General features: G+C 38.3%; 1 protein-coding gene across 4 annotated transcripts; it reads left to right on the top strand.

The window, feature by feature from the left end:
- LARP7 (La ribonucleoprotein 7, transcriptional regulator) lies at positions 1 to 27109 on the top strand. 4 transcript variants are annotated; one of them, XR_008745566.1, is made up of 14 exons: positions 1 to 96; positions 4749 to 4976; positions 6437 to 6537; positions 6647 to 6730; positions 8810 to 8974; positions 9634 to 9742; positions 11276 to 11647; positions 12514 to 12643; positions 15310 to 15467; positions 16373 to 16491; positions 19190 to 19349; positions 21754 to 21845; positions 21991 to 22110; positions 26773 to 27109. XR_008745566.1 is itself a non-coding variant. In XM_055794310.1 (13 exons), the coding sequence occupies exons 2-13, from the start codon at positions 4769 to 4771 to the stop codon at positions 26851 to 26853; spliced, it is 1779 nt and encodes a 592-aa protein (XP_055650285.1). In that variant the 5' UTR covers positions 1 to 96; positions 4749 to 4768; the 3' UTR covers positions 26854 to 27109. The 4 variants fall into 4 exon arrangements, 3 of the variants coding, with proteins under 3 accessions (XP_055650285.1, XP_055650286.1, XP_055650288.1); XM_055794310.1 differs by lacking the exon at positions 21991 to 22110; XM_055794311.1 differs by lacking the exon at positions 21991 to 22110 and having other exon boundaries at positions 23 to 122.

The raw sequence follows: 27109 nt of genomic DNA, 5'->3' as shown, positions 1-27109 counted from the left end.
GACGACGGCGGCGGCGGGAGGGGGCGGGGGCAGGGCCCCGCTGCGAGAGGCGGGCGCGGACGGCTGGGCCCGGTGTCCCTGCGGTGACGTCGCTTGGTGAGTCCCTCCGGGCGCGGCGGCAGGTCAGTGGGACGAGGTGGGGGGCAGGCGTGTGCGGCGGCGGCGGCGCAGGCAGGGGGCGCTGCGGACCCCCCGCCACACAGTGGCACAGACAGATACACACACACCCCCCACACCCGGGCGCATGCGCCGCGGCGGCCGTTGGGCTGAGGGGGCTGCGCGTGCTGGGGCGGCGGGTCGCGCCCATCAGGCGGAGGGCGGGAACGGTGCGGTCAGGGCAGCGTCGTTCCCTTGTGGGTGCCCGACGGGGAGCGCCACTCGTGCCTCGTCACCTGCGGCGGCCCTCAGCGCCCCCCTGTGCCCGTCTCCTGGGCATCCTTCCCTCCCTCCCTCCCTCCCTCCCGGTGCCCGCTTCTCCCGGTGCGTGTGGCGCCTCCCTCAGGCTTTCTAACCGCCCCTGTCCCTCGGCGCCTCCCGGGGGCTCTGTGGTGACTTTGCCTCAGGTGAAGCAAAGGCGGCGGTGCTGGCTGGGCTGCCTTCGCACGGCGCATGACCTGCCGCCTCGTGTGGGGAGGGGCGGGTCCCGTGCTGAGGGGAGACGTGGGGAGGGGCTGGCTTTGGGCCCGCCGATGTGTGCTTATTTTGCTATTTTCTGTATGCAAGGTCCATAAGCAATGGCAGCGGCAGTACTGAAACCTGCAGTGGTCAGTACTGGTGCGGCTGGCAAAATGTATGGTGGGCAGCCTTCTGGGGAACAGACATTTGGCTAGTTGTTGGGCTGGCAAAGGTTAAGTCGAGGTTAGAAAAATCTGTTTCGCATTCTGCGTTTCCCCTTCGAAGTGTAAAGAAGATGTTCTCCCACAGTTGTGCAGTGCTTCTGGGACAGTCTGAGTGCAGCTGCTAATAGGCAGCAGAATGTCTTGCTTTTGTACCCCTCCCATCCTGCTCCCAAGTGCATATTCCTGCTGCTTCCTTCATCACCTCTGCTGCTTATTCAGCTCCTTATTGAGTTGGTTTACCTTATTCATCCAGCAGGAGAGGACCAGAAAATGGCAACTTCTCAGGTCAGAGTTGAACTGGTTTACCAGAAAATGAGATATTGCTATAGGAAGACTGTGCAGCAACTAAGATGAGAGAGCTGGGCTGCTCTTTGGTGTCAGCAAACCATTGATTCATATAGCTGAATCCATCTAATCATAGTCTGGTACTGCAAGCTTACATTTTATTAAAAAAATCACTTTCTGTGATTAAACAAAACAGGAAAGGGTAACCACGGCAGGCAGACCTCACTGTGTCAGTCCTATGTCTGGAAACAGCCTTAATACTCACCACTGTCAAGTGGAAGCAAAATGTTTTCTGTTTGTGAGCACGCAAGTTTCATAGCATCTCATGAATGCCTTAAATGTAGATTTAAAATGTATTGGTTTCGTTGATTAAAATGGGTAAAATGCAGGAGGTTGTCTGCTTTTAGGTTGAGAAAATTGTGCTGGTCCCCATGTATTAACCTCTGTCTTTTCTATGCTTGCTTTCCACAGAGTGAAGTTACAAGGCAGGATAGGAACTTAAACTTCTGCAGCTTTGCCTGTGTAAATATTAGAGTAAGAATACCCAAGGTGGAGTACAGAATGTGTCTTTGAAAGTAGTTTCAGGTTTGCTAAATACTTGCCTTCATTTTGGAGTAAATGTCTAGGAGAGGATGTGTTGCCATTGACCGTATGGAATAATTTTCATAGTGTAAAAAGTATTTTGAATGATTCTTTCTCCCATACATTGCCCCATTTTGCTATTTAAAAAGTCCAAAGCAAGCAAGCAAGCATTTGCACCAATGCTTAATATCAAAGAATAAAGGATATTTTATAGCTGGAACCCTGTTTCTTCCAGAGCCTAGCTTACAGTTAAATTTGGTTATGTTTTTCTAGATCTTTTTAACAGTAGAAGTTGGTTTGGGAGCTTGGCTGTGTACAATGTGTTAAAGTTTACCTTTTAAAGAGTATAGATACTATAGATTGCGTGAACCTGCATTATTTAATTTAAATTATCTTTGCTTTCTTAGGGTTCCCTCCCCCTGCTTAATTGTCCCCCTTTTTCCTGGTTTCACATAGAGGCACTGTGATTTTACTTCATTTGAGGAAAGCTAAGACATGTCAGCTGTTTTGCTTTAAGAGAGTGGTTTTGACCCAGGTTTTGCTTTCCGCTGATTTTAGTTGTTTATCAGAATGGTGCTTGCAGTTGCGAGGCTGGCGGTGTAAGAGCTGACAATTCAAAAATACAGACTGTCTTATGCCTTGGCATTGCAGCTTTCATTGATGAGTTGAGATTTGCAAGAGTGATTACAAATTAAGGAAAAAACAACTGAAAAAGCAAACACTATGAGTTATTGACATGGTTACTTAAAAACAGTATTTTCTTAAATCTTGAGTTTTAATTTAGTGTTGTCTCAGGAATGAGCATTTCAGTACTAAATGTAAGATTGTGTACAGATTCTAATGATAGATTCATAGCTGACAGTTTCTCTGACTCTGTATTTCCAAGCTCCTCCAAAGTAATGTTCCCAACGCTTCATCTTTAAAGCAAGTAACACAAAGTGAGAGGTGGGGGGGAAGCCCAGAATACAGCTTGCAACTGTTTTTCTTAAGCTTGAATGAGAACCTTTCTCCTGGGAAGGAAGCTTCAAGGCTAAGTGGCTCAAAATGTGTGCAACACTGAGATGGCTGCTTAAAATATAGCTTTACTTTACATAAGCCACAGCTATTATATGTCAGTGTGGTCATTTAATGCTGTTCAGCCACTAAAAGTATCCCATAATGATCCTTTACTTTTAGTGGTGCAACTCACTATAACCCTCAGCTAAGTAGCATATTGTTCTGCTGATTATTGATATCAGTACCCTGCTGAAGGGCTTGAATGGAGCCTGAACTTCTGCTGCAGTTGCGAGTTTTACCTGGCTTATCTGTTGAAGGTAGTTGTTGACCTTTGGCTGTCTTGAGTGGTCAGCTCACAGCAGGGAGAGAAACTGATATCCGGCTAAGAAAGCCTGATTTGCACAATAATTTGAAGACCATTTCCATTTTTGTCATCCTCTTGTAGAGGTGGGCTTCCTCTCTCATGACTGCACATCGCAATTCTTTCGATGTTACCTTGGCAGAGAGCTGAGAAGTCTTTCATATGATGATTGCTACATTAATTACTTTAATTTTTGTGTTAATTTCATTTTCGAGAAGCTGTCTGCTTTTGGCAGTATTGCTTTGTTTTGCTCATGTAAAATGAGGTATTGTGGTGACTGACAGTTTTCAAGGAGGACTGACTGGCTACACTGAACGGAAATGTGTACAAATAAAGACGAATTGATGCGTTGAAAAGGTTTTATATTTTTCAAGGTAAACCTGTACATTTAAGTCACTTCTGTTGAGTTAGTCCCTAAATTCTAGGGTCCTGATTCTGAGGTACTAACAACTTGGGTTTGCCATTAAAATCAGTGACAGCTGATGGAAGAACCCTAATCAAAGAAAGGAAAAAAATCTCTTTTAAGGGTAGCACATACTGATTGCTACAGGGACTTGTGAGTAAAACTGTGCTAGAACATATTAAAAGGCAGGATTGGAAGATTTTTTTAATTACTGTGCTTTGGTAGGGCCTTGGCAATTAATAGTGGTTTGCATTTTTGACATAACAAAGACAATTTTAAAAACCAAACTTACTATTATCAGACCTGCTATGTATGTCAGCTATGTCTTTACAAGGATTAATATCTGCTTCTCATTTAGAGATTTTACCATAAATTTTTGCGACAAGCTCTTCAGCTGCTGTATGTGTGTCAGTGTAACCTGTTTGCAGCCATTGGATTTAGGATATATGCTTGCTGAGCATGGTTCTTTGGCCAGCCTTTACAGAATTCGTCTATATAATCCACCTTTCCCCCCCACCCCGCTTTGCCTTCTGTAGAAAAGGGTAATTTCTGAAGTGTATAGTTCTCTGGGGTTTTTGTGTTTTCTTTCTAATGGTTTGTACTGGGAGATACAGGGGGTGGAGAACAAATTTTCTGACTTTTTTTCAAGTCTGAGACAATGTGTTGATGAGGAAGGAAATTGTATGCTTTTTAGATTTAGTTTTTTGTAGGCTCTCTTTAGCAAATAGCTTGCTTTTCTGTTAACAGGGAAGTTATGTATTACTAACACAATTTGTGACCTGCACAAGTGCCTTAAAGAATTCACTTAGGTGTGTGTGTATATATATATGTATATATTTTTTTTTAATAGCACTGCTTGTCTGATAACTTGCAAAAGCAATTGGAACTATGAATCCTATGACTGCTGCTGAAGTTTGAAAGCTGATATTAGAAATCTAATGCAGAGGGCAGACTGTTCATTAGGCATTCTGAATTAACACGATTGTACGAATTTTAAAAGAAAAGCGTGCGGTTTGGTACCACCTTACCTCCAGTGAATCTCTGTGGCTAAAGGGCACTACTATGTTCCATGAGGCATGAATTCCAGCTTAGTCTTCACTGCAGTTATTGTGTGACCTAATGTTCCTCATGATCTCTATGCTTTTTTCTACATTTTCTATGCTACAATATGGTAAAATAATGAATGGCATGTAGTCTCACAGGGGATGCATGAAGTATTTAATAAAAAATAAAACAAGAACGTTTACTCCTTGAAATAAGAATATTTTGATTTTTCTCAAAGGTTGTATTCAACTTGACAGAATGACAGGAATGGAGACTGAAACTGCAAGAGACAAAGCCATGGAAGAAGAAAGCACTGAACAGAAAAAGGAGAGAGAAAAAAAGAAGAGGTCGAGGGTTAAACAGGTGCTTGCAGATATAGCAAAACAAGTGGATTTCTGGTTTGGTGATGTTAATCTCCATAAAGACAGATTTCTCCGAGAACAAATAGAAAAGTCCAGAGATGGCTGTAAGTTTATATTCAGTATATTTCAATAGATAGAAAGTTTTGCTTTCTTCTTCACTGTGTTGCTGGTGACAGTTACAAGTTGTTTTGAAGTGCATGTCCACTCCTGGGGAAGACAGTAATTTCATGCTGGACGCCAGCATTAGGATTAGCACCTCAGGAAGCAGAGCTTGGTACCAGTTTTTAGAAATTGTATTTCGTGTTTCTCTTTTCCTTTCTTTTACTATTAACCATAAGTTTCAGGCATCTACCAGAGTAGAAATGACAGGGAGACACAATTTTGTCTTTTGAACTGTATAATTTTAAGAGTAAGCAAACAAACGGGTCATTTTGCCCTTGGAGGTACAGTACTTTACTTGTAGGTTACATATATGCAGAAATTAAAACATCACTTGGATTTGTGGTTAAAGATACTGGGGTTTTGTGTTTTCTGCACAACTTTGGTGTGTGAGAAATGGTGTATTTGCATGTAGGGCTACTGTGGGTCTCTTTCCTTTAGACGATTTTTGACATGGTTGATCTGACTTCAGAGTAGGAAATTGAGCTTGGTTCTGAAACTGCCAGTTTCTGGAGAAATTTAATTTACACGTGAGCTGCAGTGACTAGTATGCTTTTGCTTTTAAAAACAGTACATGTGTGGTAAATGCAGTCTATCCATATAATTGTTCAGTTAACTGTGTTATGCTGGATGAACTCTAGACATACCTCTAGTATGGTATGTCTGTAAAAAGAGATGGCCATTTTCCATCAGAAAAAAAAATAGCAATTTCCAAAAGTGTGTACTTATTTTTGTTTTCTTAAGGATTCCATATTTATTTGAAGTATAAATCATTCGTTCAGTTGCATTGTGTGAAAAGTGTACCTTCTAATTGCTTGTTATAGTCCTCAATTATATTGAACTTCAAGCAAAGTTTAAAAACACAGCCTTCAGAGGGATAAGATTTACCCTACGTTTTCTGAAGATACTAGAGCTCGGATATCTTGTAACTTTTTTTATTAAAACTAATACTGCATAGTCTTCTGTCAAGCAGCATGACTCATGGCAACTGAAGTGCAACCAGGGACTCTTTTGTGTTGGGAAGACTGGGCTAAACACTTATTGGGTACTTGGAGAGGCATGTTTTCAATGCAAATTGGTTTTGTATTGTAAAACTACATCAGAAAGGGGGTTTTCTTCCTTTCTTTGCAAAGACAATAGTTATCAGTGGGGAGGTAAAAGAACAAAATTCCTTTGATAAGGGTTAGCACAAAAGACAACTAAATGTGGGTTTCCTTGAAGCTTTAATTTTTACAGCAAAAGTTTTCTGTAAATCCTTGGCAGCATAGTTGCATACTGCACTTATGACTTGCAGATTGTCTCACAAAAATACTAGCAGAGCATTAATGTTCGATTAGAACACATAACTAATGCTTTCTAGAGTACCATGATTTCATCATTTGCACTTTTTTTTTTTAATCCCTAGATGTTGACATATCGCTTCTTGTTTCTTTCAATAAAATGAAAAAATTGACTACCGATGGAAAATTGATAGCTCGAGCAGTTAAAAGTTCATCTGTTGTAGAGGTATTTAATATTTTACTTTTGTAGTTCTGATGCTGGAGTAATAATGACAAGGGTACCGAAGTAGGTGATAACTTATGGAAAATGCTTGTTTATTTCTTATTACTTTCAGTTGGATTTAGAAGGAACTAGGATCAGAAGACGCCAGCCACTGGGTGAGCAACCAAAGGATGTGGATAGTCGTACAGTCTATGTGGTAAGGTTTTACTTGTATACACCTCGTGTCTGGCAGAGTGCCTTACTTCTAACTGTGGAAACTAACTTCGTTGCTTTTAATTCCTTAAGAATGCAAAACCTGCTCTGTGTTGTCTGACAATCTAATTGCGTAGTCTTATTTACTGTTATTAAAAGCAATAAAACCAATATAAAGCGGCCACATAGTTTTACCAGAATTAGAAGGTAGATTTTCTTTGAGAACATCTACAAGAAACTTTTACATAAATTATAAAAGCTAATAGAATTTTATTGTCTTTTTTTTTTAACCGAAAGGGGGCGACAGTGCGAAGGAGGGAAATGCATTATAGGTCTACTGAACTTGTAATGCTAAGGCCCATGGAGTGGGGTTAATGTACAATAAATATTTTTTTTTATCGGAAGTGTACTTGTGCATCAGTATTCTTCTTAACACAGGGAGAAAGTGGGCAGGTGGCTGGTTGCTGTTGCTTGTGCAGTGTACGTAAGGAAAATAAATTAAGTAAAGGCAGGTGAGCGCTGGCAGTGGCCATGCAAGAAAGGGATTATTTTGGTACACTGATGTCTTGTACCAGTTTAAATAAGTAAACGCTGAGCAAATAGCTGCTTCACATGCTGTAAGAAAAAACACACTTTCATTTAGCTATTACTGCTTTTCACTGGGCTTTTCTAGTTAATGCCATTAGAGGACCAGCACTGGTACCAAAAAATATTTACAAATTATATTAATGTAGTCAAACCTTTATAATAATAATATTAGTTTTATCAAACAAGATCTGGCAGAGTTTGCAAGATCATCAGGGGTACTTTAGAAAGTACGATCTGTTAAATAATGCTGTTACTGCAAGTGCCTTTGGTTTTGTAACACACAAACATCATCCTTTTAAAGGCAGAATTTACCTAAATGAGCTAGTCTTATTTGAGACTTAAAAAAAAAAAAAAAGAATCTTCCCAATAGCACACTGTCCTGTCGCTACCTTGATAATGAAATGATTCATTAATTGAAATGAAAATAGCTCTGCTGCTGGAAAAACTTCCCATCCCAACATGACATTTCAAATGTGTCAAACAGTTTATTATCATATTGTTAAGCCACTTAAGTGGTAGCATGGAAAGAGATCTGATGGTTGAACTGTCACTTATTTAAAATTCTATGCTGTTTTTTTTTTAATAGAATTGAAGCCAATGTGGAATTCCCATTCTCTGTAAAGAAAGTTTTTCATGACTAATGTCAATTTAGGTATATACCTGTAGCTGTTTAGCAGCTGAATTAGTAATTTCAAACAGGCACTAAGCTTTCTGTGATGAGGATACATAATAATCCTGACCAAAATGCCAGCCCATTCAAGTAAAGAGAAGCTGGATTACTCCGATCATTATATTCTTTAACAAAAGCCCAGGAAAGGTTATTAGTTTGGGGGTTTTTTAAGTAAAATGTGCCAGGCATAGTATTTCCCCAACATGATTAAAGGGACTGCTTAGACAAAATATTTGAGGTGTTCCGTATAATTTTTGGAAAAGATATTCTAAATTTAATGAGCCACATAGTCTATTCGTAGCTAAAGTACATAGCTAAATGGTTTTTAATATTAAGTTATTCTGTAAGACCAAAATAGATAACTGGTGTGGTTTTGTAGGTTACTGAATTCATAGAGATCTTATTTAGAGAATGTGTAGCAACCTCTTACCTTGCTGCTACCAAAAAGGGTGGGGTTTTTTGTTTTTGAAGACCAGTGTATGAGTTGTCTGCTCTTCAAACTGCAATTACAGAAATGTTAAGTTATGTTAAAGGACTGGTGTGTAGCAGTGGGGGGGAGCAGAAGCAGTCCAACTGTTGGTAAGCTTTGTTTCACTACGGAGTAGGTGAAAGATTCCTATGTTGGATTAATTAATTAGCTAACTGAATACTATGACCTCTCAACAGGAATGCTTGCTGAAATAAAGTTTCTCAGCATTGTCGCCCCAAACTTGGATGCATTTTGTTGTGACAGCTTTTTAATTGGGTGATAGAGCAAACTATCCAATACAATAGTAACATAGTATTGAGAAAATGACATTTCTTTCTTTTTTTTCTTGTTTTTAGGAGCTGCTTCCCAAAAATGTCAATCACAGTTGGATTGAGCGGGTATTTGGAAAGTGTGGTAATGTCGTTTATGTCAGTATACCCCGGTATAAAACAAGTGGTGATCCAAAGGGATTTGCTTTTGTTGAATTTGAAACTAAAGAGCAAGCAGAGAAAGCTATTGAGGTGAGTAATGGTGCTTCTGGTCTGTTAACATTCTTCGTGATTGTCACTTTGTGTTGTGGTGTTATCTTTACTAGTTCATCTACTGAATTCTTAAAATATCATAATTTAAAAACTTAACTTAGCAGGATTTATTTTCCTGTTTACTACCCCCAGACCTCCAATCAATTCCACAGTTCTTTAAAAGTGTAATTCTGTTAGTAACCTTAGTAGACTTAGTAGAAGCATCGTGGGTATTTTTTGGAATAGTTTGTCAGCCACTTTTGGCATTCTCTGCAGAAAGAGAGATCTGTGTGTGTGTGTGCAACAGTACAATGGCTATTAAATTTCATCAGACAGGCATGATCTTACCTAATTTTCTGTATTTAAATGTGATTTGAAAGTCAGAAAACATCTGTATCACAATGTTAACATGTTTAAAGATATCACACTAATAATATGAATCATTTAAAAAGTAAACCCCAATAAACCCACAAAACCCACACCACTGAAAGAACAATTTATGCCTCTCGAGTCCTGAGGAGGGACTGTGTCTTTCTTCAGTGAATGTAGGACTGTTGATCTGAACTTTGATGGAAATTCTTCAAAAAAAGAAAATGTGCTTTTTTTAGTAGTGGTGTGGGGACTTGAAATTGCTGCTACTTTTTTTTTTTTTTTTTAAGTTTTTGAATAATCCACCAGAAGAAGCACCACGAAAACCGGGGATTTTCCCCAAAACAGTAAAGAATAAGCCTGTTCCTGCCCTGAATACAAGTAACAGCAGTGTAGTAGGTAAGTGTGATGAAGTTACGTTTTGTGCCTCAGCTTCTGAAGAGAGAATTTTGAACTGCTGTGTTAATGCAGTCTTATTTCATGTTTCTTAAAAACTCTGTAAAAAGGCACATTGCTGATTGGCCAGTGTAGGCTTAAGAATGAAAGTGTGTAAACCTAAAATACAGTAAACTTCTGCCTTTTTGTTTTCCTGCTTGATAAAGCACCTTAATTTCTTTTCATCTGCCACCATTAGTCATTGTTAGGCTGGCAGAGCAGCTTTCAGACTGCACAATAAATCATTATCTAAGCATTTAGTATTAGCAAAAATCAAATCTGATAGATTGTTCTAAAAATACTTAGTATTGAAGGGAAATATACAGGCAAGAGCAAAATTATATTTAAAATGGTAGTGCTGTGTTCAGATGGGTTTGTGATTAGCTGACAGTGATCAGTGTTTCAGAGCAAACCTTGCAGTGTTCTCAGCTGAAACTTGCTGTGAGAGAAGTACAAAAATGGTGGAGTTTTGCTTTTCTTCCTCTTTGCAACTCTTGCTATGTGAGCAGAGCAGTCTATAGCAGAATTAACTTTTCACAGTATATTTACAATTCGACTTTACATGATTCATAATTACTCAAAAAACCCTGGAGGGTATTTCTGAGAAAATAATCTCAGATTCACAGTTAAGCATGTTTCCAATAAATACAATCTACTATAACTCAGAGAGCATCACAGAATTTTACAACTTTAATCACTGAAACATTTTTCCTTGTTTCTGATTTCCCAGACATCTTCCCAGTTTCTTCATAAGGATAATGATGAAGAATCATATGTTGCATTCCTCACTATCATTCTTTGTTTCATCAGTAACTATGATTTTTTTGGTTTAATAGTTACTAAGAAGCAGCCTGCTTTTTGAACCATGTTTTAACCTAACCCCACTTAAGATGCTCTGTATTGCTTCATACTGCATCCTGCCTGTTGCAACTTAGAAGCAAGCAGATAGTATTGAAAATAGTTTGTTTTTTTTCAGATTGGTTAAGTTAATGTTCTTTAGTAGGGAAATAGTTGTTCATTACATAGTTCATTGGGAGAGTATCTCCTTTTATTCTCAGAATTCAAATTGGCAGTCTTTTTTTTTATTTTCTTGTCTTTGTTTGCCTGTAATGAGGAAGATATCTCTTCTCAAAGAGAAATAAGGGATGACATAACAAAATCTGCATTTGTTAAGGACAAGCAAAGTCTAGCTCATTTCTTTTTAGTTTGAGAGTAAAGTACTTCAGGAATCCTGTAGTCAAGCTGCCCTTGTGACCCAGAGGTCACTTTGTGAGACCGAGAGTCTTATCTATGGCGGTTTTTTCCTCCTCTGCTTAAAATGCCTAGGAAGAAATTCGGGACAAAGTATTGCATCTCTTCTGTAGTTAGAGATGGCAGAGACAGGCATTTCGTTTAACATCCCAGATTATCATGACGCGTGATACTGTGATTGTTTACTTAGGTCACTATCTACTTTTTAATCATTGGCAGTTTTAAATATTGTAATTTTTAATGCAGAAGAGAAGAAAAAGAAGAAAAAAAAGAAATCCAAAGTCAAGAAAGAGAGCAGCGCACAGGCAGCTGTAGAGACAAAGGAATCAAACACTAATACTTCAACAGAGCAAGTACCCAAGTCTAAAAGACATAGGACTTCATCAGAGTGTTCAGAAATGGAAGGAACTGAGACTCACAGGCAGCCCTCAAAGAGAGAGAAAAGAAAATGGGACAGAACAGAAAGCTCAGAGGTACCTTGGGAAAGCAGGCCAGGGAAGAGAAAAAGAACCAGCTCTGGAGATGGTGAGACATCAACTCCAAAAGTAAAGACGACTGTTCAGAAGGATGAAGTAGGTCCTGTAAAGGAAGAATCAGAAGCCCCGAAAGATTCCAACGGTAAGGTTTCTTGCATCTCTTTTTAGTATTATTTATATGCATGAATTAAATGGCACACATATCCCTTACAGATGACAAATGGTAGGCTTAGTAATGAGGGAGAAGTCTAAATAAGGATAAAAGCTTGGGTTAAAAAAAAAATCACATTATTTGCAATTAAAATTGTATTTGTAGCTACCCAAGTTAAATAAATAGGAACCTTGATATGCTAGGAGGTAACAAAGAAAGAGGGTTGCAAAAAATATGTAAGAAGTGCAATCTGTGTGATACAGATGCATTAGTGAACTGCCCTTTTTGGCGGCCAGTAGGTTTATTACACTGTAAAAGCACTGGTGAAAGATTAAAATTTCTGTCTTTGAAAGACTGAAAACTTTGTTCTGCTTGGGTCAGTAAGTGAAAAATGGTTGATAAGGTGGAGGCACAACAAGGTCAGTTAAGGAATATGTAGTGTTCCCTGCAGTTAAATTTAAACCTGGGAATGAGTCATTCCAAGGAGATAAGTTACATGGAGAATAGGGCAGAAACTTTTTAACTCTGAAAAAAGAGCCTCACTTAAGCAAAGTATGCATTAAATGGTCAGGCTAGGCAAATGGTGACAGTATAGAAATCTGGACAACTTGATTCCCAGTTTCCTTATATAAGGAAAAAAAAAGCTAATTGATGGGATTAAAAGCTGCGTTTAAATCACATTCGGGTTCAAAAAAATCAAGGTAGTTGAGCAAATAACCTAGAAATAGGCAGCATTTTTTTCTTGATATGGCATAGCGATATTTACTTTCAGGCTGCATTTTATACATTACCCATATATTTTTATCAATTAGATCATTAACATTTATTTATTTACTTTTGGACTTTTTTTAATGTAGACGTTTCTGCAGAAGATGACAAAGATAAAAAGGACACATCCCTTTCAAAATCTAAAAGGAAACACAAGAAAAAACACAAAGAAAGACACAAAATGGGTGAAGAAGTCATTCCGCTCAGAGTACTCTCCAAGTAGGTTATGTAACATAACTGACTAGCTTATGGGGTGGCTAATGCGTGGGGGAGTGTTGTATTTGTATATATAGGAGAGCATTTGACCGTCCAGTTTCTGAGCAAACTGCAGGCAGTTTCTCAAGTATTGGGTAGGTGGGTGGGCTAGCTTATTTTTCAGTAATGAATTTTTACTGTCCCACTAACGATCCCAGCTTGTTACATTTGATTGATCCACAGATTAGGCAGGCTGGGTGGGCTCAGCTTGCTTGGCTTTTAGGCTGCAAGAGTCTTGCAGTACAATTTTGCCCATTTGTCCTTCATTTTTTGCAAGCTAGTCACCTATGTCTTTTCTGCAAAAGACTTAGGCATTCAGAACATTTTTAGTCTTGCTGCTTTATTTAAGGTGTTTGTGTCGAGTTTGTGTTAAAAGAGTGCAGTTACATGAATTCAGTTACAGCAAACTTCTCCCCCCAGGTCAAAAAATCTTGAGTTTATTATAGTCATATACAATGGTTTCAAAATGTTTCAGATTTTCAAGAATTTAAATCAAGACTTTTTAAATCATTGTTTTGTCTTACAGTCCATCACCATTGCTAAAGTGCAATTCCAGGTTTTGAGCAACAGAGTTGCATGTTAGCAACAGTATTAGCCTGTAGCTGAAGGTTAATCAAGTACCAGTAACTGTAAATCACACCTGGTTTCTTTGAAGTAACGGGGAACAAAAAGTGCAGCAAAGTTGAAATATTCACGTCTCTGTTGGGGTCTTAGGAGTCACCACAACTAAAACATGGAAGCACTTACTTTTTTAGTCATCCAGCAAGTACCTCCATGTTAAAGTAGAGGGGGTCCTTGCCATTTCTTTGCCATCTTGTGCTCAGTGATGCAACTGTGTACGTTTTAACTTGTGGAGGCCACGTGTGCAGTGCAAATACATCTTTTGTTTCAGATTTTTTTGATTACAAAGTGTTAAGTTGAGAAAAAAGGATCCACCATCACCAAAACATGGAAGCACTTACTATTGAGGAACAAAGCAAGTACATCCACATTTAAGTTGTGGAGGTCCTTAAGGGGAGACAAATGGTAACAAAATACACAAAACCAGAAATCAAAAACAAGGCATACACAGAATTATGATAACACAGGTGTAATACTGTAAGTAGGCTTCTTTGAACTGTAGCAGTTTCTAGTAATGTGTTCAAAAAAAATCAGGATCCACCGCCACTGAAACATGGAAGCACTTACTTTTTTAGGCAGCAGGTACCTCCATGTTAAAGCGAAGGGAGTCCTTCAAAATTGAAAAAAAAATACTTCAAATTTAGAACATGCAGGGCACTGAAAAAATTCATCTTGTTCGGTAAAACTTGTTGGATCTTGTTGGAGAAGCATGCCTTCCATCAGCTTATGGGCAAAATTCTTCTTTTCCGGATGTAAAAATCTAGCTGCAACCGAAGTAAAATCCTGGATGGTACTTCAGTATTGCGATCAAGATTCACCTCTACTAAAACATGGAAGCACTTACTTTTTTTAAATCACAGAAAGCACCTCCATGTTAAAGTAAAAGGGGTCCACAAAAAGCGGTAGTTATCAACGAAGATTGTCCCCTTCTGCCGAGATTTTGAGACTGCTGCATCAAATAGTTAAATTAAATTTTAGTTAACTGTACTAAAGGGCAGGGGATACAAAAGTTTTAAAGAAGCATAAGACATTGCAAATACTTGCCCGACTCTCATTCCACATGGTCTCCTCTTCCTTCGACTCAAGTTAACAAGTACCTCCTTGAGCTTGTATTTATACCATACCTTCCTATGGAATGGTGTTGCCTTTTTATCTCGAAGAATCATTACGTGGGTCTTTTGTTATTTTAATGTCTTTGCTCTGTTGAGAATGTATGATCCTGGGTGAGTCTGGATGCTTTTTTGAAGTATACAGTTGTCAATGTTAACAGCTAAAACCATTACCACAAGATATCCTCCTCTTTAAAAATCCTCTATCAGCTTGTTTGATAGCACAGATTAGGGTAACAATGAGTCATTCTCACAGTGGCACTATAGGCATTGTGTTTCTTTGGAGCAAAGCTCTAGCTGTTTGCAGAAACATCTCCATGTTAAATGTATGTAAATATATAAATTGCTTCCATGTGGTGGTATTTTTTAACCAAAATGCATTTGAATAGTAAGGAATGTTCTTGTCTTGCTAGGTTTTTGGCAAGTTTAACCAGTTGTTGATTTTCCATCAATGATTTCGCTAGAAAATAAGTGACTGATTCTTAAAATAGTAGCAGGAGTGGGTTCACTGAACTAATTCAGTGAATGAAGAGTTCACTGTCTCTGAATTAACTCTTAATTTAGTACCTATTCTCCGTGTAATTTTAGCAGAAAACACAGTTTGCCAAGCTGTTCTGTATGCCCTCTGAATACATAAACCGAATTTGGGAGTAACTTTATTCACATAATAGCTTGATCTTGTTAGAACTTGCCTAGAATATGAAAAGCTAAAGCTAAATAATAAAAATGCAGGTAGTGGCAAGGCTTTATTTGGTGTAAGTGCAGGAAGATGGTAAGACACTGCTCACCAAGTTCAGCTTAAGCTATTTGTAAACTGTTTTGTCTTAAGTTATCATTGACTTTCTAAACACTGTTTTCTTGTTTACAACTGACATCCTGTGCCTGTGTTGCTGCTTATAGGACCGAGTGGATGGATTTGAAGCAAGAATATTTGGCCCTTCAAAAAGCCAGTATGGCCTCCTTAAAGAAAACAATGTCTCAAATCAAACCTGAGCCTGTGGGAGAGATGGAAACAGAATCTTGTGCACAGAAAAAGTCTCAGTCTCAAAATAACAAATGTAATCCTGTTTGTGATGTTTTTTGCGTTTTTCATTCATGATTCTAGTACGCAAACGTGATTTTTAGGCTCTGGTCCTCCAGAAACACTGCAAAATGGTTTTATTTTTCATAATGCTGGTCCTTTCTCTGAATGCAAAATACTGTTGAAAGCAACCCCGCCTTCATTTAGATAGATGGGGACTAAGGAATTTTGTAAGTAAAGACTAAACAAGTCATTTCAGCCTATTCCAGTAGCACTTTTTAAGTTCAAGGAGCTTTTAAGAGAATCGTAGTTATAAAAGATTCAGAGAGAGTGGTCAGGATTGAGCTTTTTTGGTGATGTAATTTGGACATGATTTGCTTAGTCTTAACTATACCTGCAGTGATTTGAAAAATAATTTAAGTCAAGTCATTCAAACCCAATTGCAAGCTATTTTTTTACGGGCTTTATGGTTAAAAGTAGCTTTGTAAATATGCCCTCTTAGTTAAATTTCTGCATTTTTCAGAGTTAGTTTTTTGCTCTGGATCCTCTTTACTTCACTAACTTCAAAACTGACATTTCAGTACCTGTCTGCTGATTTTTAATCGGTTTAGATCTGACGGTTCAACTATTAACTGTAGTCAATAGAATATAAAATATTGTTATAAGATGATCCTGTAGGCTGTGAAAACTTCTTTAAGATTCCTTACTTGGAGCTGTTTGCTTCCCCCACCACCACCCACCACCACTTACATTGACTTTGCCTTTTAAAGTCATGACCCTAGATAAAAAAACAAAACCAAAACGGCCGAACAATATTTGATGCCCCTTGGTTCGTTTCATGTGTACATCATGTTGCTTATGTGCTTTCATAGCACCTTTCGTTTATCAAACTAATGTATGTAAAAAACTTTCTTATTTTTCACCTGTTTTTAAATGGAACAGCCAGCAGTGGAGATTCTGCCCCTCCAGCCAAGGCTAACACAATGGGGCCTCAGTTCGTCAGCGGAGTAATTGTGAAGATCGTTAGCGCTGAGCCCCTGCCGGGCAGGAAGCAGATCAAGGTAATGCCTTTGTAACCTCAGGGTAGCTGTTAGCCTTTCCTCTTGCAGTGCCCCACAAATGTTTGAATATGGAATACCATTTAAACAAGTCTTACAGATTTTCTTTTGTTTTTTTTAATTTGTTTGGGCACTAGCTGTGTCCAGATTCTTCTCTAGTACCTGTTAATGGCAGATTTTACAACGGCAAAATAGGGTAAAGAGGGTGTTTCAAAGCAAAAATCAGCCTTTAGAGTGCTTTGAGCAATGTCAAGTTTATAATGAAAATAATGCTCTAGAGGGTGAGTCGTTCTTTCCAGTTTAAAAAGAGACTTTGAAGACAAAGTGGGGTGTACTGCTCTGTATTTGTCATTGCGCCAGTCATTCTGGCACAATCCAGGTAAAGAAATCTGTAGAAGTATATTGGAGTTTTTACCCTTAAGAGGAATTTGAGGGCAAGAAAATGCTCTCTGCATGAGAAAAAATGTCTTGTTTTTTAGTAAAAAAATTACAATTACAGAAACTCCATCTCAGTGAGAGTGACAGCAGTAGATCTTGTCCAGTAATTCATTCACTCATTTCTTTTTTTTTTCCTCCTCTATGGCAAGTGCTCTTTTTTCTCAATTTTTAAAAAAAGTGTTTCAGATAGGTTTGGTTTCTTGTCTTGATATGAAAGTAACACGTGTTAAAATACTCTCTTTTAAGGAAAATAGCAGTTTTAATGTGCATCCTTTTGAAATGAAAATATTAAGCTTTCTAAAGGAAATAATTAGCTTTTTCCAGATATTCACCAGTTGGGTGAATTAACAACTGGAATTCTAACAACTTAAACTCATGTTGGAATAAATATTCAGATTACTTAGGACAGTGAGGGTTTAGTTCAAAATGTGAGTTCTGAGAGGACTTGGCAAACTGTATTTATTTATAATGTAGTGCATTTGAAGTCACTGGCTCCTTGCAAGTCTGTGAAGTTTAGTGTGTGCATGAATCTAAGCAAGATGAGAGACCATCTCTCTCACTGAAAACAAACTGATGATAGGGTTTCAATTTAATCAGTCTTATCTGCCTGGGTATATTTGTAGTCAGTTGTCTGAGTGCTGGAGGCACTGAGAGAATGTAGTAGTTGTCACTGTTAAAGTTTGAGGGCCCAATTGACTGTAGCATACATCTATCTTACAGTGTGAAGTTCGTGTCACAACGTATTGTGCTTGGGGGGTAAGCTTACTGTTCCCACAACAGCTGAAAATCCAGGTATTCCTAGTTATGCTTTTGGTTTAGTTTTAGGGAAGTGTTTCAGGGAAGACACACTTTATGAAAGGTTAGGTTGGCCTTTGTCATTATTGATCATGTCTTTGGTTCCCATAATAAGTAGATAAGCAAAATAGCTTACAAAGTGTTACCATACAAATGAAGCAGCGTTTTTAGAGACATGCAATTGCAGAATACAACTGTAGTTGGAAGAAGCAATAATCGTTGTAGTGCAGCAGTTCTTTTTTGGGTCAGCAGTGGAAGCTGCAAACTACTCTCAATGCTTACTGGATTTTTCTGGCCATACTAGTTGCTTTTATGGAAGGTGCAACTCTTTGACAAAATCTTGTTTCTTCTGTGTTCTGGACTGTCACAGTTAGAGCAAACACTGCCACAAGGCAATGCATCTAGGATTTTTCTCTTGATAAACTTCCAGAATTGATTTCTGATTCTGTGGCAGGCTTAATTACTTCTGCACACTGAAAAGGTCTTTACAGGCCAATTTTATTATAATTTTGATGGGTTGATTTCTTCACTGCTTTTTTTATTTTGCTTTTAAGATGCTTGTCAGAGATTGTAACATTTGCCAATTCCAGTACACTGTTTGGGTCGTTGCTGTTTCCATGTAAGCATGACTTTGGGGTACCAGAATTAAGAGTTAAAAACAGCTTTGGTTGGCTCTCAAATGATCTTAACAGTATTGGCACTTAATTTTTGTTTTGTTTTAAGGCTGTCCTTGGTAGTGGAGGGTTAAAACCAATGTGCAATTCTTGAATAGAGGCATCTTCCTTGAGCTGCCTGCTGTGAAAAAAATTGACTAGGAATGTGTGGTGGCAGTTAATTTCCCTAACAGCAGGTATTACAAGTGAAGTACTTCATCTGAAAGAGAATGTGTGACTCTTCCTCCTTCAGCTGTCAGCGAAAATTTTCAGGCAGAGGTCATTTCATAAAGATAGGAAGGGTTGGTTTACTACTACTCATTTCACATAATCTGCAGTGAATGAGCTTGCTTTTATATATTTTGTGCATAGAATGAAATTACTTTTCTGTTGGACTGGCATATATCAGTGTTATAGTACACAAATAATTCTAAAAAAAAAAAAAGTCCATGCAGATACGGTATTTAAATAAATAGGTAATTACTGGTGCTCCATTAGTAAAGTTATTCTTACGTAAAAAAAATAGCAACTTCAGGATTTACTGCTTTGAATTGTTCTTGGAGGGCAGGATGAAAGATAAACAGATGTTGTAGAGTCATAAATCAGAATTCAGTTATAACCTTCTCAGGAAGATATATTCAAAAGTATTTCACAAGAGATTCATTGATTAAATGTAAAAGTTCATTTACTGGCTTTTGTTTCATTTTTTTGAAAATATCAGTGACCTACAAATTGAATGGTCAAAAACTCACTCTCTTGATATTCTATTTTTTAAAGTCTGTTTATGGTCTGTGTTATCTCACATGCTTTGATAGGATGCTTTGGCAGTGCTGGCTGACGTTGCTTATGTTGACATGCTGGAGGGAGACACAGAATGTCATGTCCGTTTCAACACTCCTGAAGATGCCCAGATTGTCATGAGATCATACAAAGAAATACAGATCAAAAACAACTGGAAATTCGAAGTTCTTACTGGTAAGACTTCTTTTTTTAATGCTAGTATGAGAGAAGACTTTAAGTGCAATGAGATGGATTCTGTCGCAAGGTAGCTTTAGGAGTATGTTTAGATGTCTTGGTTGCAGAAAAGACTGCTTTTATTTTTTTTCCCGTGAGTCGTCTTATTTTGCTTATTTTACAAACACCAAAATTATTTATTATTTATTATTCTTACAAAGTAGCAAAATGGGGTTTTATGCCACTGTTCTGCAGAAAATATTTTGCTTTTTTATCAGGTTAGTTGTGTTGTTTTGAGATTAACTTTTTAATGTTGCTTTTAGTGGCAATGAACTGTAGAATTTAATTCACATTTCAGCTTTATGAATACAACATTCTGATGATACCAAAGAACTTTAAATTAAGATTTTCTTGAAAATACTGAACTTACATGTGAAATAACAGGGCAAGGATCTAACAGCATGGGTACACTTACAGAGGTTTTAGCACTTGCCTTCTAAATAATCTTCCTTTTTTTTCAGGAAATTGAGTAACTTATGCCAAAGTATACCTTTTTAAGATTGTATTTACACGAATTTTACTGACTGGTGTTGGAACAGCATCCTAATGTGTGGGTTGGTTTTTGGGTTGTTTGTTTCGTTGTTTGTTTTTTTTTTTCTGAAATTACTCTGTGTTCTACATTCATATCTTGCATTAGATTGGACTAGTCTTCCAAGTTTAGAGAAACCTCTTTATGGAAGTGAGGGGCTGAAGAAGCAGGGAGAAGGGAAGTCTCTCAAACTTTGTTACTGTATTCATAAAACTTTTACATTCTAGACATACACTAAAAATCCTAAATGTGTGAAAGAACAGGTAAAATGGTCTAGGTGAGATTCTCTTCATCTGTGGATTTAAATATTTTAACACACTCCTGCACAGATCCTCACATAGGGCCCCATACCATGCATGCAGGAATGTTAACCCCTGTAAATGTCGATTAAGGATTGCAGAAGGAAGAGAATAATGGAAGAATTAACCTTCATGATAATCTCAAAGTTAATTGAAGTTTGAGACTCACTGAATGCTGCTAATGTCATTTGGAGATAGGTATGTCTCCAGAGTGTTCTGTGTTCCAGAGATCCAGAAGCAACTTGAAATATGCCATTTTACAGCTCTGTGCTCTGTGTGTAGTGTGTATTTTTCTCTCATTTTGTATCCTCATATAGAAGAGTGTAGTAGTAGATTAGGAGTAAGTACTACATTGTAGGAGCATTCCATTCATAGTTTTAAGATTATTTTTTTCTCTAACTGGTTCATTGAAATGAGAATGGAAAGGCTTCTAAAGAACGCAGGAGTGACTCACGGTAAGGATTTCAGCTTCTCTTGGTGGCAGAGGTGAGAGAGAAAGAACCTTTAATGCTCCCTACTGCAGGGACTAGAGCTTTCCCAGTAATATTTTACTTTTTAGGACTTGACTTTGACTAAATGTCCTCAGATTTTCATCTGACAATATAGTAAGCATCTGTGATAATGTTTAGTAGGTGTTACTGTGGTTGAATGAATAAATAAATCTGTTAAAATGTGTTCAAAATCGGTTCTTAGAATTATTCCATAACTTCTGTGGGAATCTTTTCCAAGATCACTTGGAAACTTTCCTGTAACTGAGGATTTCCCATGAGACTGTACAACATTACATCACATAATTCCCGTCATGATAGTTATAGCACAGACTAGAAGAAACGGTGGCAAACTGCTTCTTACTGCAAAACAGCTTCTGAAAAAACCTGCAAATTTATTTCCTCTCATATTGCCCTCCACGTTTAAATATTCCCAACTGCCCATTAAGTTCCCAGAGTTTGCTTCTGACAATGGTTTTGATGAAACAAAACAATCACAGTCATTCTTACAGTAATTTTTTTTTTTTTAATGTTTGATTTGTTTAAAATAAAGAAGAGGTTGAGTACATAGTAAATCAAAGGACCTCCAAGTGCTATGGTGAAACCTTAGCTGAAACTGAGCTCCTGCTAATTACATGTAGGGAGCGATGTTTGCGTATTTCCTCAGTTCTTCTTGTTAAGTTTGTGAAACTCCTTGCTCAGGAAAATTTAGTACTGGATAGCCAGGGTTTGTAACTGAAGAGGTAATAAAATGCATAGGCCCTCAATTCAGGTCCTGTCCAACTCGTACAGGACAGAGACCTTGGCATCAGCTTTAAGCTGATTTTAAGTTTTTCCTTTCTTTATTCACCTTGGTGGGTGTTGGTCAGATGTTGCAATGCTGTGTGACTTCTCTGACTGGGAAATTTAAGACTGATGGAAATACCTGTTAGGGAAACCTAAAAAGTATTTTCACCTGTGTAAAGATTCCTTCTCATAGCTGAAAACACTGCATCCACTTGCATTTAATACTTTTATTCATGTACTGTAATGTTAATTCATTTTTCAAGGTGATCATGAACAACGTTACTGGCAGAAGATTTTAGTGGACAGACAAGCTAAACTTAACCAGCCTCGAGAAAAGAAACGGGGTACTGAGAAGGTAAACTGCAAGTCACTTTTTTTTTTCCCTTTACAGCCATGGTTGAAAATACAACTCTGTTTCTGTGTAGGTCTGCATTTCTTTGATACTTTAGTGTTTGGGTCCTTATTTAATCCAGTTAAATCACTTTCTACTGACTTTGCAGGAGGGTTTTACAGCCACAAAATAACGTCTGGCTGTCCTGGTCCTGTTGCCAAATGCAAGGCTTGTCTTTATGGAGACAATCAGAGGAAGTTGTCCACGACTAAAGGCATGAAGTTAATTTGTAAGCTGGATTTCCTTTAAAATTCTGTCTTGATGAGCTCCTTAAAAATTAAGTATTTTCATTTGCTGTAGTGTAGTAAAAGTCTAGTGCTGCGGTCTTAATTCTCTAGTATGATTGAGAAAATGGTTGTCTTCAGAGTTAATCTCTCTTTCTCACAATTTACACAAACGCATAGTTCCATGCTATGGTGAGCAAGGCTGTGTTCCTAGTTTTGTCAAGAGTCTATGCACTAGTGTGTCTGTGTTCTGATCCAGAAAAATCTGATTGCTGCTGTGAGCATCCGTAGCTGTGCAGCTTCCAGACCAAAACTGGCTCGCATCTAGTGCAGTTTCCTTCCAGCCTTGGGAAGCCTCTCAGGCCACAGTGTAGACAAGAGTGTTGCAATGAACTTGCAGGCTGTCGTCTCCATGCCTGCCCCAGAAGATCCTTCCAGGCGTGAGGCGTTCTTGATTAAGTCAGGCAGATCCTTTACTTGACAGAGAGGAGCCAAAGAGTATTTCACAGACATTTTATTGCTAGATTTACTTCACAAACATTGCAGATAAGGCTTCTGAGTTTGCTTTAGCCTGAATCTTTATGCTGTTGCTTGCAAAACTTCAAAATCATCTGACCTTAGTTATTTGCTGGTGACTTTTGAGACTTACTGTTTCCTAGATGCTGCAGTGATGCACGCAATAGCGAACATTTCCTAGTTGTTCCGTGTACAATTGACAAATATTACATGGACCTAAAGGAACAGTAATTGTACAGCTCAAAACTTGTCTTGCACAAGGCATATTTTCATATATCGTCTTGTTTGTCAAAATGTTCTTTCAGCGATCACATAGACAAATGAATCTAGTTCTGTGCAAAAAAAAATTCCCCAAATGACTGATTTAATTTTCTTAAAAGCACAAAAATGGCATTGGCTTTAGCTGTTATTCTTTAATATAAGCAGTAAGGGAATGTGAAAACTGTACAGCTGTAGAGCCTTTTACAGAGTGCTGCCAGGTTTTTTTCAGTTTTTTTAATGTATTTTACTTTTTTTAACAGAAGGTGCCAGTGACACCTTTGAGGCCAGTTTGGACTGTAGGTGTCCTGCTCTCAAGTGTCTGTTCTTCATCTTTTGAAGAATGGTATTTGTTGACCAAACTGGTGTAAATTGTCCAGTAATATACCTCATATAGGCTTGCAAATATAAACCGTCTCACTTCTGCCTAACAATAGCAGCAGCAAGGGTGCAAACTCCTGCTCCTCCCCCTTACCCATCACCTTGCAACTCTGGAGGTGTTAACTTCAAAGCTTCGGGAATACTATTTAAATGCTAACGTTGTTAAGCAAAACGTCAAGAAAAGAATGCCTTGCTGTTTAACCCTTCCATTACTTTTTTACAGCCTGCATTCCAGAACTATAGACTAATAATGAGAAAAAGTTTCTTCTTCTGTTCATTAATATTAATTTTAATCTTCTATTTGAAATTTATTCCAAAGTACTCACAAGTGGACTTCATTTGAAGGTCACATTAAAAGGAAGGAGGAAAGTAATATAATGATTTCTAATTAAACATGTGCGGTTGAATATGCTATTAGTATATCTTTCTTGTAAAGATCTTTTCTGTTAAAGGTTTTTAAATCCCTTACAAGATCTCTTTTTGAAGATGAGCATTTGCCTATTAGGTGGTTTATATTTATAGTAAAGACGGCATCTTATACTTTTTCAGTTAGTGTTTAAATGTAGGCTTAAAAGTTACATTCATGTAAGCTCTTATAGCTGCATTGATGTCAATGTTGAGTATTTATAGTAATACTTAACATATTGTTGCATGGATGCATCCCATTACAGGCACGATACAGTAACAGAGCACAGAGATGCTTTTAATTGTAACCTAAGCAGTTTGAGATTCCTCTTTTCCTTGTGTTCTAAAAAGTGTAGGCTTACTTGGCTGTCCTACAGTGGGTCCTGTGGCACACCAGAGTAAGGGTTAATGGTAACTTCAGCAGAGGGTTTCTGGCTAATGCCTTCCCCCGCGCCCTCCCCCCCCCCCAAAAAAAAAAAAAAAAGTGGTAGAGATTTTACTTTCTCTGGCATAGTACTTATAATAAACTAAATGCCCCAAAACCACTATATATGCCAAGTTCCCCAGAATTTGTGGCTAATGCCTAGTCATCCTTTGGAGTTAAAAAGGTGTCAGTGTCTGGCAGTTTCCCCATGGCTGGTCGTTCATTGTCAAGTGTGTGGTCCCCCCTTTCCAAATCCATGTCCTCTTTAATCTGTTTTTCAACTGTGTGATAAAAAAAACTTTAGCGATGTAGTGATACAGATTAAAAACCTTCCTGCCAGAAATGTTTCTTCAGGGTAGTGCCAGTTTATGGAGACCTAAAGCAATTCCTCAGTTTGTAGCCTTAAAGTCTCCAGACTGATTAAAGTCTGCTGTTCACAAAGTGAAGGCCTGTGTGCCTGCAAGCTTTCCATTTGGGTACTTGTCTTCTGGGGGAGGTGCTGCTGAACCTAGTTTACACCTTATAACACCCCCTTACACAGAAGGAAAGGAGGAAGTTTAAGGGGGTGGGGGTGAGAAGTGAGAGGCATTTGGTGAGCAAGTGAGAATAGGGTATTTGTGAAGGGTAAAATAATTTGCAAAATGTAAGGGAAAGGAGGGTAGTGGGAATGCCTGGGCACAGCCCACGCTATTCTCTCCTGATTATGCCTGGGGCTCGGGGCCTGTGTCCTTGCAGGACTGACCAGTTCCCTGTCTGTGTGCCGGTGGGGAGAGCACAAATAAGCCCCTTTCCCTGATTCTCTGAAGTGGCTGACAAAGGAGGGGCTGGGTACCTGTTTGGAGACATGCGTAGTGGTGTGCTTAAAAAAAGGTGCTGATAATGGATTCACTAGCTGAAAATGGGAATCCATGAGGCCTGTTGCAAATTCTGATGTGCTGGTATAGAAACATTCACTGGTATGAACCAGGCAGTTCATATATTAGAGCTTTCCTTGCAGTGTTTGTGATTGTCCATCCCTTATGTTAAACGAATGAGCCACCATTGCTTCTTTTTAGAGTTCAACATTTTAAATCCCTTTTTCAGATACCAGAGAGTAGATGTAACTCTTACATATTTAGATCGGTTTTACTTCTGGAGAATGGTTGAGAAAGTAATTTACCAGAATTTATGGCCCGATGCTGTTGAGAACACATGAAGGATTGCAATCAAGTTAAATGCTGGGGGGTGCAGGGGGACCTACAGGTAAAGCTGGCAGTGTACTTACATTGCAGCACAGCAAACAATACGCTCTGCACTGATGTTGCGTGGATGTAATTCCTGATGGCATTAATCAGTGCAGCAGGATTCCTTGGGCTTCCCTGCTGTGTACAAGATGCAATGTGTACAGGACATAGCTGTGGCTAGCCATATGGATAAATAGCAAATAATTTGATTTATGTGGGACTCTTTTTACGTCTTAGCAAATTCTTTACTGGACTGTCTGGTGAGCAAGTGCCCCTTTACTTAAGCACCAGCTAATAAGTTTTAGTAGTCTCCATCAGAGAAATTAATGTGGCTTTATACTGATGTTACAGATGTGCCTAGATTAATAGGAGTTTCCTGCTTTCTCACTTTTTGTTCAGATTAAAAAGCCTGCCTTGTTACTTGCATTTTGGGTTTTTGTGGTTGTTTTGTTTTGTTGGTTTGTTTTGGGTTCTTTTGTTTGTTTGTTTTAAATCTTACTCATTTAACAGTTACCTCATGAGCTCATAAGGAATCTTGGTGGGGCAGTGCGGTAACAAAGCTTGTACCTTTGCTTTGGGTATTAGTATGACTTTGTTGCAGTGCTGTGGTTGAATCTGTGAATGTCCTACTATTATGGAGCTTTAAAAACAAGTATGCTTTCAATGTTATTCTCAGTGTTTTGTTTTCTGCCTGAAGACACAGTCCACAGAAACTGAAAATTTCCAGGTTAGTTATGTTCCACAAGAGTGTTTCTCCTACCTCTGTACTGGGAGCAGCTAACCCAGGTACCCTAGTAATTTAGGCAATCTCCCTAAAATGCAACTGGAAACAAATCCCTGGTCAGACAGGGTTTTGAATCAGGGATTCCTAGCATCAGTGTTCCTCCAAACTGCACCGTTATTTCTTGAGATTAATTCTCAGCACGGTTGTGATATGTATTGTGCTGTTTTCCTGTCCTGAGGGATAGTCCCCATCTGGATTTCAGTGGTTTTGTTTCTTTGCTAACTGAGTGTAGAAAATGACGTAATATTCATACAGTGGTTTTGTTATGGGCTGACCTTGTTTTTCTTACATCAGTAACAATGCAAATCTAATAGAAGGGTAGGGGCTTTTTTAACCTGCTGTGGGAGACTGTGTTTTGGGATTTTTTTGAAATTGTAATTTTGTTGTCTTCAACCATGTTGGGAGGAAGAAGGGATTAAATGTGCTGCACTGCCCAGAGGCTGAAGAGTGCCTTACTATTTTTGACGGTTCAGAGGCAATGCTGAAATGAATTATAGCGGGGCTGCTTTTAACTATTTTTTTTTCTCAAATGTATGGGTTAGCTCAGCTGTTCAAAGGTAAGCTGCTTCTTATGAAGTTTGGTAAATCAGTGAATAGTATGTTCATTAGTGTAAGATAAAATTGTAGCAATATAATTTTCCTCTAATCTTTTCTACAATATTTTTCCTGTTTGCAGTTAATCGCTAAAGCTGAAAGAATGAGACTTGAAAAGACGCAGCAAACAAGTAAACATATTCGCTTCACTGAAGATAACTAACCAAGACGGATTGTGATATTGGAAGTGAACTAGTTTTTTTTTAAAAAAAAAACCACAAAACACAACCGAAAATAAATCTCACAAACACCACGGCTTATAGCAACTAAATAATTTCTAAGAAACCGTCAAAACCTGGTCCATGTGATTCATAATTCTGCAGGCTGCAAGTATAAAGACTGTTGTGAATCCCATTTTTAAGTAGGCTGAATGTTTACTGCTTCTGAGCCTTTACATAAAGCTTTCTGGAAAAAATGTA

The sequence above is a fragment of the Falco peregrinus genome, chromosome 2 (genome assembly GCF_023634155.1).
Source record: "Falco peregrinus isolate bFalPer1 chromosome 2, bFalPer1.pri, whole genome shotgun sequence".
In the NCBI taxonomy this organism is placed as follows: Eukaryota; Metazoa; Chordata; class Aves; order Falconiformes; family Falconidae; genus Falco; species Falco peregrinus.
This window is presented reverse-complemented; position numbering and strand designations above follow the sequence as displayed.